Raw genomic sequence first — 13254 nt, 5'->3', positions numbered from 1 at the left:
TCCTGTACTAGGATGGTGGCGAATTTGGAGTTGAGAAACGATACTTTCAACAAGCTTGTACAAAACTACTGGTTTCATATTACACTCTGTCAGTGTGCAATGCATAAATGAGAATATGACACATCTGCTACCTGCCCCTCAGCATTCTCTTAGTCTCTTCTATGTTCATGAATTTTTGTAAATAAAAAGACTGAAGGTCATTAAATCTGGGTGCCAGGTTATCTGTTGTGGTTACTGAGCCCCCAAAAGACTAAAGTCCTTCACAAAGGAAATTCTTTCATTGCATTTTTTTGTTGAGTACTGATTGTGTGAGGTTCCATACTGGTTGTGGGATTTGACAACTAATGTTGGAAGCAAATTGGATTTTTAAACATTTTTATTTATTTATATAGGGTAATTCCTTAACAGGTGCTAAAGTGACAATGAGATGAAATTCTGCAGTTGTGAGGAAAAAAATATCCATATTTTATTATAAAAACAAGAGCCAAAGTGCTGTCTGGAATTAATTTCTTCTGCTTACAGCTCAGGACAATATATAGATACTAGAAAATTTCAATATTGAAACGGGAGCAGGTTGAATAACAGCATGTTCAACTCTCCTTAGATTTGCAGTCTTGGAGACTCTCTTGGGAAAAAATACTGTAAAGCAGCTTTTCCATGCTCAATTGATTCTGCTGATCATTTAGGTGGCATGGAGGACCCTCTCTGTAAATATCCCTAACTCAGGACAAACTCTGAGATACAGAAAAGAAAGCCCACCCATCACTCTTCTGCAGCACAAATTATATTTATGAGGTTTTTGCAGTGTGAAGAAAAATAATCATTAAATTCTCAAGCCTTAGTATTTAACAGAATTATCTTTCAAATATTACATGTGGTGTTTTTGGGATACACCTTTGCTGAATTCAAAAGATGACTATCTCTTCTGGGCAATGATAAAAAAACCACCTAAATCCAAATTATTCTCTTTAGTTTCTGCTTGCTGGAAAGAAATCTTAAAGCCAATTACAAGGAAAAAACTGTACAATTCCCAGTGTTATGTTAAGCTATACAAAAATTTCCTTTAGTTTCTTGGAATTTGCTCAGTTTTCAATGATACCAATTGCTTCTACGTTACAAAAAAAAAGTAAAACTTTTCCTAGTTCTATCCAAGGATCTTCCCTGCTCTGATATGTTCAGGATTAAGAATACTCAGTATTTTATCTTGTATTTTGTTGATACCAGGATCCACTCTTTTTATTAAAGCTCTTCAGGCATACCCATACCTACCACAAGTTTGTTCTGCTTTGGGGGATAGCAGGCTGTGTGACTACAACAGAGCACAGGACCTCATGTGTTCATTCATAGATTTGCCTCCATAAAAACTGAGGCTGTAGTTTAGCTTTCAATGGAAGCCATTTAAAAAGAAAACATTACAGAATATACAATTGTAGTTCTTGACTCTCAGACACAAGTTCCTTGACGTGTTGAAAGGTGATGTTTTCGATTTCTGACTCCTGAACTCTTATCTTTACAGTCCGCAGGCTTCTGTTGTGAAATGTCTATCAGAGCACTTGCAATTGCAAGACCTGTAAGATAAATAAAGGAAAAACAAAATTTAATGCTCAGCTTTCCTGAGAAGAGTTCCAGAGCAGCGTGATGGTTTCTTTCAAGCCAAGTTTATGTGCTTTCCCAGAAGTGACCAGTTTTATTTCAAAGTCAGGTAACAAGTTCTCACTTTCTTCAATGCTACTTGGAGACAGCGAAAAAACAGTGGAAGGAAAAAACGCAGGTAAGACACCAGACTGGAAATAAGTTCCATTTGTGTCTCTAATTGATCTGCTGTGTGATCTTATCATGACCTCTCTTTATCACCATTTTCCTGGTTATGAGGACCAGAAGCTTTCTGACATGAATTTCCTCATTATAAATGTATGTGCATTGCATTTAGAAATTGATAAAACCATCAAATCAGAAAATCAGAGAGGAACAGAAACTGCAGTAAGGATAACATTGTACTCCTGAATACTTGCCTTTGCAAAAGAAAAGAAAAAAATATGTATATCTATATCTATCTATCTATATCTGCTTCTTTAATTGATGAATATTCAGAGGTTAATATTAACCACAAAAAGATATGAAAATAAATTTCTAGAAAGCACAGATCAGTGACACAGATGACAAGCAGTGAACCATGATGGCCTGGGTAAATGCTAAAGATTTTCAACTCACCAAAAGTCTTCTGGTTTAGATTCTGGTTAATTTGTTGTTATTTCATGACCTGTTGTAATCTCAACAGGGTATTGGCAAAGGCATAGACCAGCGTGCTTAAGAATCATAGAAACACAGAAGATTCTGAGTTGGAAAAGACCCACAAGGCTCATCAAGTGCTGTTTCTGGCCCTGAACAGGACAATACCAAAAATCCCACCACGTGCATTGTCCACATCCTTGAACTCTGTGCTGTGACCATGGCCCTGGGGAGCCTGTTCCATCACCAACCACCTTCTAAATGAAGATTTTTTTTCTGATATCCAACCTAAACCTCTCCTGACACAACTTCAGGCTGTTTCCTCGGGTCCTGTCACTGATGACCACAGAACAGAGATCAGTGTCTGCCCCTGCTCTTCTCCTCATAAGTTGTAACTGCAGTGAGATCTCCCCTCAGTCTCCTCCAGGCTGAGCAGACCGAGAGACCTCAGCCACTCCTCAGTCACCTTCCCTTCTAGACCTAAGAAGCTAGTATTTCAAGAAGTTTCCTCTCCCATTTGCTTTCTACTGCATCCTTTCTAGAAATGAGTGACTTCTAAAATGCTGTGATTAACAGCACACTTAATGCACGGTAGTTCTGGGCTTTCAAATTCACACAGGTGATACTCCAATCAAATGGATTAGGAGTATTCACATCATTTTTATCTTCTACTGCAAACAAACCACAAAAAACACTTTTACATCTGCCCAAAACGTAGGTAAGGATGGTGCTGGTTCTCAACACTGCCCAAAACATTTAATTCTCCAACCCAATAACACAGCCACTCTCTAAGTAAACTTTTGAAAATACTTTTCACCATGTTTAACAGGCACTTTTAATTTCTTATCTCAAGCCAATATCAATTTATCTATTACACAGAATCCAATTTTTGCAATACTTTTCATGCAATCCCTCATTACAGCACTTATCTGCTAAGAAACTGTGCAAAAATTGTTTTTCACTAACAAGTGTTGCTACAATCTTCCTTCATAATATAAGATATATGGTCAGATTCAGTTCAGGTTTCCAGTATCCTGAAAAATCTGTTATTGCACACTGGTAACATTACCTTTCTTAAGCCACAAAAAAAGTTGCAAGAATTGATTAATGTGCATCCAGCTTTTAAAAAATGCAGGATACTGTAAAACGCTAAGTACAATTATCATTGATACATTTCAGGATATGTAGGAGCCAAGATTAATCAAGTTGTTTTTTCTCACATACACAAATATTTCCTGGCATGAGCCAGTGATGCTTAAAATTGGACTTTGACAAATTAAATTGCTGAAATCTTTGAGGCACTTTTAAAGTTTAAGTATCTGGTATCACAGTATCTGGTGCTAGCAAATTCAGGGATAAAACCTAAATAACATTTTGATGATTGCTTCCACGTCATCCCATCTTCAACAGCTAGGCTTAGGGACTCTGCTGAACAGAGGGAGTATTATTATTAAGCAGATTTTTTAATTTAATAAGCTATTGTAAAATATATTTGGATGTTTTAAGCGAACCTCACTTAATATAACAAGTAACAAAAAGGAATCCTTAGGTCTTGCACTGCATACTGGGGGGTACTGGCATGTTGATTGAATTCCATTAAAATCAGGTCACTACAGAAGATCATTTGTCAAAACGCCACAAAAATCATCTGATGACATTCATTTATTATGTTTTCTACGCCCAGCATAGTTCCTTGTTATCAAAGCAATACAATTAACTGGGGGAACAATTCATTATTTCAGACTGGCAGTCTAAAGGAATTTCATTTACCAAGTCAAGCTTGTGCACAGACACTTCGAGCAGGGAGAATTTACATCAAAATAAAACAGAAGAAAATGCTGTGGCTTAAATATTCATTAAAAAAACCCCAACTAAAACCAAAACATTCCCTTGATTTTACAGGTTTTTTATCTAAATAACAAATATGAATACATTTACAGTCATTGAAGTTGGAACTGTAAATTGTAAGTGCTCTAGATGTGTTACCTCAACTCCTAAGTTATTCCATTCACCTGCCTTCTCTGGATGCTGCTGTTTAAATATCCTGCCTAACATCCAAACTGGTATTTCCCAAATCATTGCATGGTCTCTGGTTGATTCTGACTGTTGAGCAGCATGGCAGAAAGGAACAGAGAAATCAGTAAGGATCCCACATGGAGACTCAACAGGTCACCTGTAATTTCTGTAAAATCAATCTTAGTTGCAGAACCAGCCCTATTTTTAAATTTATTTTGTTTTCTAAATGTTATAGAAATAACCTGACCTAGTTCTATGCAGCTCAAACAACCTCTAGCTTGTTTTAAGGATATGTATGCATAAGTCATTAAGAAGTGAGCCCAGTCAAATTGTAAGTGGAAAGTATATTTTTGTAAGAGATAATTGCACCCACAACGAGGAGAACACCAGAGGAAGCAATATGAACTTGGTTATCTTTAGCAGAACTATTGTCTTTCCTAATGGAAGTTAAATGGTAACAGTTTATTTTCAGGAAGTCTCTAATCATAAAATTACTGGGGTGTGAATTTTTTCCTTTTAAATTTTTTTTACAGTAGTGCCAAACTATTAATAAGTGGAAGGATAAAATACAGCAAATCAAATGAGATTATCTTGAAAAGTGCATTCACAGTTTATGTACAAACAGCCCTTTAATCCTGCATTCAAACAAGAGCATCTGAAAAAGTCATTCATTCTGAGATGCTCTCCTCCCAGTCTCTGTAAAAACAGGCAGTACTATATATTTTAATTTTGCAGCAAAACAGCTTCATTAGGCGTGAAAGGTTAATTGCAGGTTTAAGTGCAGCTCGGGGAACAGTGCACGGGTCTGTGGTGAAGAGCACAGTCTGCTACAGGAAGGCTGAGTGCTATAAACTGTTTGCCCTGCTGAAATGTTTTACTACCTCATTTACTAACTGTCTTCTTTTACTGCTTGTATTTGTAGTTCTTCTAAACCTTTAATAGCTACAGTTTTATTTCACTGTAATCAGATTTAAATGGAAATACCCATGCTGGGATGTTTAAACATTTTTCTTCTGATTGTATACAACTACACGTGAACTGATGTAAGGCTACACTATCTCTAAAAGTAGAAAAAAAAAACCCCACATTGAAAAAATTAGTCTTACATGATGGTGTGCATATTTAAACCTTTTTTTTCTTCCTCTATTGTTCATTTTAATGAGAAATTAATGGAATTCTCACTATCTCTTTTGTTAAAAGTAAGGGTACAAAGAATGACCTCAGATTTGTGCTTAGGCAGGGAACTGGAAATGTTTCCTTTCAATTTAAATATGCATTATTCAGATATAACATTTGGATAGATGTCTTCATTTGATTAAATTTCTACACATCATTGTTATGCAGAATCAGAACATTCAGAAACCTGGAGACAATAAAATAACTATAAGTCAGGTAGATCAATTAGATTTGTTTGGCATTTTAACCAAAATTATAGTCATTGTTTAAGGTGACTTTAAGCAACAAAAATAAAATGCCAGCTGCCATACAGAGAGACTTAAACAGAAAAGACTGGGTTAACACTATATCATTGAAGTCACAGGTTCACCCTTCAGTGTCCACAAGTTTTGTGTTCCTTCCATCTGTTGATTTTTTACAGACTGGCATTACTGTACATGCTCACCTCATAGTGGACAGACTCCTTTTATCACAAAGGATCTCTTACTCAAAGTATTGCCATTGTGGAAGAAAATATTGCCCATGGGAAGCTGTAGAAATGGATCTGAGCTGTTTGAAGATACACTAAGTGATGAGAATCACAGACTGTGGTGCCCCATCAAAGTCACCATAGCACACAGTGAGGCCAATGAAGGCGTTTTCATATTCATCAATAAAATTACCAGTTATAATGTAGGGAATTTTAATGAATTCTGCCATTTATCAGTATTTTAAGTCTATAAAAATATTGTTTGATAAGTACACAATGAATATTGTGTGAACTCATGGTATATGCATATATATACAAAATTATGTAATAATGTAACATAAATATGCCATTATGTAAAAATTATATATATACACACAAAAATTATATACAACTCCCCACAGTTAATAATGAAGTTTTGTATTACCTACTTCTTAATTTGAAGAAACAGATCACATTCACCATAACATTTATGGAATGCACACATTTACTCTTCACAGAAAAAAATACGTTGATTATAATGTCTATAATAGTGGGGGAATATAACATTCTAGAAGGAACATAAAATTCTAGAATATTGTTACTAGGCAGTGTTTCTGAGTACCCATGGAAAAAACCTCTTACTTTCTATGAGATACTGTGCTAGAAATAGTCATATTCAATTTAGTTTAGCAATAGTTTCACAATTTTCTGGTTGTTCCCATGTTTTCAACCAAACTGTCTCCAAGCAGACCAACTCAGGCTTAATTTTCATGGCTGAAAAGGCCAGCCTGTTCCTTGTGCTGCATACTCCTCTGCTACACATCCAGTCATGTTGGGAGATATCCAAAAGGCACAGAAAACAGAACCAGAACAAAATTTGGTATTCAAAAATGTGATGCATAGAGCCCCCTCCTAAGCTAGTACAGACCTGATACTTGAGTACTTTCCAGGAGAAAAAATTAAGAGTCATCTGAAGTTCAAGACTGTATATGGCTAGAAGAACACAACAGATCTAAGTTCATTTCAAAGTCAGAAAATAGTCAAATCCTTCATGTGTATCTGAATTTCCTGATCTGGCAGGTGTGCCTAGACAGTATCCAGAGATCGCAGACTTAGTCACAGAGAAAAATAATCATAAGCATCTGCCAAGAACAATAAGTGTCTTCATAGCCTGTCATATTGAATGTTTTTTTTATTTGAATTAGATTATTTTTAAAAGGAAAAGCTGACAGCACCTCAAATTCACAGTCTTTTTATGGGCTCCTCTTCCTGCTTGGTGCATGAATGTGTATTTTAAGTTGACACCGCTCTTACTTTCGGAAAGATATATTAAACAAACTAAACTAACTAGGAAATTACTTTGGGTAAGTAACCCCATCATTTTTTTTCCAGTGATCATTTTTGCAAGATGGGAAGACAGCCAAGAGGTCAGGAGGTATGTTTTCCTTTTCTTTTGCATATAACTTAATTAAATAAGTAAAATACAAGACAGAACTTAAACCATAACAATAATAAACTAAATAACAGTAGTGTGGAATTAAATAGGCACACACTAGTAGAGAGAAGATGTCATGTTCCTTTTTATTACACCTTTGCTATTTAGAAATAAGGGCTATCTATAAGGGACTAAGAAATTCTTATTCTCAGAACAGACCTATAAATTACCTGCTGTCAGTTTGTGGGAAATGCAGACTATACAATAAAGGCTCCTTGAAGAAATGTTCATTCAGCCTTTCCCAAATTTTCTCATTGTGAAAAGGAAATGGCCCTACATATTTGTGTGAAATATTTGTATTCCATGAGGCCAGTAGTGATTTTTTTTTTCTTTTAATGCGGTTAGGCAGTTCTCCTTCCCTTTCAGAGTGAGATATCCATAGTTTGGTCTGAAATCCAGGTCTATACAACATCTGGTGCCTTTCAACTATCCAGCCTGCCAGTGACTTTAGAAAGCACAGGTCGTTTGGCCTCTCTGGAAATGGACAAGGGGAAGCTGACAACGCACTCTGGGATGCTTCAAATGGTGAAGTGGAGCCAGTGGGGAGCTGGGGACACTACAGTAATGGAATGGGGAAATCTAACAGTGATTAACTGAAGATTTTTTTCTCACCACCCTCTTTTCTTAACTCAAGCCCTCCTGAAATACAAGAACCATAGAACCATTAAATTGTTTAGGTTGGAAAAGACCCTTAAAATCATGGTGGTGCAACCACTAAGACTGCAAAGTCCATGGATAAAACATGTCCCTGAGTGCCACATACACATGTATTTTAAACACCTCCAGCAATGGTGATTTCACCACTTCCTGGCCTGCCTGTTCCAGGGCCTGACAACCATTTTGGTGAAGAAGTTTTTCCTAATCTAAACCTCCCCTGGTGCAACCTGAGGCCAGACCTTCTTGTCATATGGTTTTTAACAGAATGATAATAAAAACACCTAAAAACGAATAATCTGTTTAAAATATCTGCAAGTCTCATACAGATTAATTCCTTGCTGCTCCGCCACTGTATATTACACATAATGCATTAAAATGCAAGTAATTACACATTTTTTCTACAATGGACAGTAATATTTGAAACATTTGGATTACATTTTCAGTTTGATTACATCTCACTTCCATTGAATCATTTATCCATATGTTATGTGAAACATCTCTATTCTTGTGATGTTGTGCAGCCGTTTAATTTGTTTTCAAGAAAATCACTATAAACTAATTTGCTACTCTGCAAGAATTTGGTGAGATGCATTAATCATGCCAGAATCTAATTTGGTCTTGTAAACCTATTTCTGTAGAAGAGAAAAAAAGTCTACTTGGAATACTGAAGAAGCTCTATTTTCACTTACTTTTAAGCAATACCTGGTTTAATACAAACAAAATCATAATTGTTTTTTTTAGAAGTCAGTATCACAGTTATGGCCCAGGTGGGGCTGGTTTATGAACCCCTCTATAGTAATTAGACACATCTGGATTGCAAAAGGCTCCTCCAGCCTGACACACTCAAGGTTGCTTGTATAGCATTTTACTCCTTGTCTCTATCTTCAGCAAACTCTTTTTACTTGGATCATGGATGCAAATCGGAGCAAAATGAAGAGATGAAAGCCATAAAAAGTTGTGAGCTTGAGTTACAACATTTTAAAAGCTTTTTACCCAAACCCATTCATGCAATTGGATGCTTTAACCACTGTGATGAAAGTTAAAGCCTTGCCATACATCATCAGAGGGATGAACACCTGTGGGACAGAGATTTATCATCCATATAAACAGAGTGTGATTGGCCAGCATTACAGGGCCAATTATACTCCATGCAATTCAATAATCAGAATATCTCTGTGTGTGTGTGAATATCCCTGTGTGAGAATCTGGGAAACAGAGCAGGGTGGAGCACAAATGAGCAATCAGGAGAACACTCAGAAGGAGAAAAAGCAGCAGTAGTCACTGGGGTTTGCTTCCCTCAAGGGGCACCTTTCTGGCAGGGGGTGATTTAAAGCAGATCTCTTTCTGTCTTTAGAGGAAATCTGGGGTGATAAACCTCACCAGGTGAAATTCAGTTTTTATGAATACCTCCCTAATGTTCCATCTGGGTGATAACATATACTGTCAGACTTGCAGCTTTACTACTCTCCTCCTCAAGACAAAACACACCACCTTAAAGACAATAGGCTTAAGGGCCCAAAAGGGGCCAATTCTGCCCATGCTGGAGATAAAACAATACTACATACATTACCATTTACTTTTAAGGAAGAAGATTAGAACAATAATCCTCTACGATCCTTTTTCTCTCTCTTGCACCCTTTGTGTTGCAGGTGCCAGGTTTTTTTTCCCTAGTGAAAGATTTTATTTAAACCAGAAAGCATTGAATAGGTTCATGCAAAGAAATAATTTTAGTTCACCAGAAATTCAATAGGATTTCAGCTTAATCATCAGTAGGCATGATATCTGCAGTGCTTTTTCATATAGAATTCTCATTTTAAAGTTTTGCTTTCAAAGGTTTACAAAGTATTGGGCTTGTTTCCCATTTCCAACATACTGGTGCAATATATCATCACTCTAACCAGTGTTTTGATACTAATTTGGTTCTGGCCAAATAGTAATGCCAGTTTTTCAGTATTCTGCTGATGCCCAATTCGACATTTAGAACACCCCCAGCTACATGGCCAGGAGTCACTGTGACAAAACAAACAATCTTGGGAAGGTAACACAGAATTAAGTCAATGGGACTGAAAGTGTGCTGAGAATATTGAACCATATTTTGAATATCACTAAAGTGACAACTTCAGGGTCCTCAGGATCTCTAACCAGGGTATTTGTAGCTTCAGAAATATTAAGGCTTGACAATAATGAAAAAAGAAAAAGAAAAAAAGGAAGATAAAGTCACAAATGCTCTGCTGTCAGTATTAGGGTGGCTCCATCAGCAAATCTAGCTTCAACTTGTATAGAAAATTGATTTTTGGTAAAAGGCTGAAAAGCTCACACCATTAAAGAACCATTTTAACCCCCAAAGATTTTGTACAAATAGCCCTACCACAATTATGGTCTGCACTGAAAGAGAATAATTCTGAATGGGACTCCAGCATAGACAAGTAAGCTACACAGCTACTCAATTATTCTTTACTGAATCTTCTATTTTACATTGAAAACACCATGTTCTGACTATAACAGGCAAAATTATACACTTAGACCTGTCAAACTGTATGGAAATAGGTTTCCATTTTAAACACTTCATTACATACACTTACTTGGTCCTGAGCAGTCAGTATAGATAAATATCAGTAAAATGATAGTAGAAGAGCACTGTTTCTGCTTGTGTGACACATTCAGATACAGCAAATGCCTGAAACTGAGAGATAGTAATACAATGGCTGCATATCAATGGAAATATATTATATTATATGTCCTAGGCATGTGTCCTAGTTTAGAGAGAAAGAACTGGAAAACTGGTAGTCCATAGTCACAGCTTGCCACCTACCTCTATGTGTACTCACAATCCAACAAACAGCACTCATTGTCTCATTTGCTCATTAAATCAATAAATTCTTTGAAAAAAACCAACCACAATACCAAAACCCCAACAATTCTTGTAAAAAAGGATTACCAAACTGTAACTTTTGCCATTTAAAACATTTCTCTAAATGCCTGTGGGAAAAAAATGAGAAAGATTCTCTTGGCACACCAAATTCAGATTCCACATTTCTCCTTTTAGGATCAACATCCTTCAGAGATACAGAAGCTATGAAATATTCCTCTCAGGATCTGATTTGGCATAAATCTCAGCCTGATTTGCATGCCTCCTTTTAATACAGCAAAATAAGAACTCTAACTCATGGCCTGTTGAACAGGACTTGTGCTGTTAAATGGATGTGGAAAAAAAAAGGCAGAAACCAAGTGAAAGATACTCAAGAAGATCTCACAAAGTCCATTTCCCAACAATGTCTGCTCCCTGAAGGTGCACTCAATGAAAATACACTTTCTGACGCTAAAGAGTTACTGCTAAGAGTTACTAAAGAGTTACAGCAGCCCATTCTCATCAATATTTGTGTAAGAAATGGCTGAAATGAAACCATGGACAAGATTTGGTAAGAGATACGTTGAGCTTGGAGTTTTCCAATGTCAGGATGGTTCTTTTAGACAACAGGCAAAATTCAGAGCAATTCTGTGCATTGTTCCCATATTTTCATCAAAAATGGCTGTGCTGTACAAAGCATCCTGCTGTCTTTGTATTTCCAGGATGTGATTAAGAGCTAGTGTTCATTTAAGCATTTTCAAAAAAGCTTTTATTATGTGATGAAGGAGAAACAAACCTTCAGCAGGACATTAGAGCTCCCTCACTGCCATTGTGCTAAATCTCCCATCTGTTTTTTAAAAGCAGAAATTGCATTGAGGCCTCTATTTGCTATTTAACTGCTGACCTTTTTCTCCCCACTATTTTTTCCCATATGCTTTTTGATCACATGTGAAAAACTTAGTTTTAGTTCTCTTATTTCCTGATTTTCTATATTTCAATTAGTCTTCAATGGCTATATATACAGTGATAATGATCCAAGAGTGTTTTGAATGTAATCTGTTTCATACTTCCCAAATTCTGAGAACTGCCACAATTCGAGAAACTTTCTTCCATAGCCCCTGAAGTGCCTCCTATAAAATAATAATAAAATAAACCATGAATCTGCTCTCCCTTTGCTGTCAAATACACCATTCTGTCCTACAGACTACTGCAGTATGATTTGCAACTATAAATAATTATCCTAAGTTATAAAGGTGCAATATAAAACTATAAAGCAATACCAATAGATACCATACACTCAAGACTTTGAAGAAGCCATAAGGAAACATTGATTTTCATAAGGAATAGGAAAAAAGGTAACAATGAAAATCATGGTTCATGCTTAGGATTGATTCATTAGGAGCCTGCTGTAATTTTGGGTGCAAAGAATGAAAACAGAAAACCACCTTTTTTCTAAAAGTTGGGACACCACATTTTATGACATCTATCTTAAACGGTGAGAGGAAAACAAAAGCTCTGGTGGGAATGGGACTTGATGATGTGTGAAGTTCAGAATTAAAAGGTATTATCCCCCAGAAGGGGAAGAGCCAGACTCAAGAGGGATTCATATAAACCTCTGTAAGGTTTGTGTCCAGGTGTGTCAAATCAAAAAAGTTGATTTTTGTTTCTTCTGTCTGGTCTGGACAATACAAAAAGAGAAATATATAAGATTTCCGGCTTTTCCAACACTACTTTCCAATGCCTTCCCTCTAAACAGCCCTTTATTTTCCATTGTTATTTTTGCTGCTTTTTTTTTCTGTTGAGCTTCAGTCAACACACTATTTAACTGTCTTTACAAAGTATTTAGTATATAGACTTCCAATAGTCAGGAATTTTCTCTGTGAATCTGATGTTAGCTTCTAAGCTTCTTTAATTCCTTTCTAATTTCTTTCATCTCTTTGAATTGTACTAGTGTAGGAAGGTGGTATGGTAGTTTAAAAAGTTGCAAGCATCCTAAAAATAATTTATATTATTTGTCCTTCTCATGACTTCTCATTTTAGTGGTCAATTATTTTCTAAGAAAGATACACACAGCCATTATTTGCAGAGAGATAAAAAATAGATGTTCACATTTGAACTATGACCTGATTATTTCTTTAAGAGCAATGAAATAGATTGTGAACAATCTAAATGCAGCCAGCCTTATTTCATTATTTGAGTCCCACTTGTGTTTTAAGAGGAATATTTACATTCAAGATTTTAAAAACTGTGTGCTAACTAATGCACATTTCTCATCTTTGATCTGTTTAACTGTGCTTTCTCTACTCACACTGCAAAAGGGACAAAAATGTGTTTTCCTCACTAGGGTGGCCTCAAGGATACAGCTATCCTTTGTGCCAGTGTAAG

The 13254-nt window shown here is 36.2% G+C and overlaps 1 protein-coding gene across 2 annotated transcripts in view; it reads right to left on the bottom strand.

The window, feature by feature from the left end:
• Positions 1–358: 358 nt before the first annotated feature.
• The window catches only part of ATRNL1 (attractin like 1), a 429854-nt gene continuing 416958 nt past the window's right edge, over positions 359–13254 (bottom strand). For both annotated transcript variants that reach the window (XM_005520769.3, XM_088059554.1), the window contains one exon: positions 359–1568. In XM_005520769.3, coding sequence (XP_005520826.1) covers positions 1444–1568 — 125 coding nt within the window. In that variant the 3' untranslated portion in view covers positions 359–1443. The remainder of the gene's footprint in view (positions 1569–13254) is intronic.

The sequence above is a fragment of the Pseudopodoces humilis genome, chromosome 9 (assembly GCF_049639895.1).
Source record: "Pseudopodoces humilis isolate 2021_Gansu_Grassland_sample_001 chromosome 9, ASM4963989v1, whole genome shotgun sequence".
Taxonomy (NCBI): domain Eukaryota; kingdom Metazoa; phylum Chordata; class Aves; order Passeriformes; family Paridae; genus Pseudopodoces; species Pseudopodoces humilis.
Note: the sequence above shows the minus strand (reverse complement) of the source record. Positions and strands in the feature narration are given on the sequence as shown.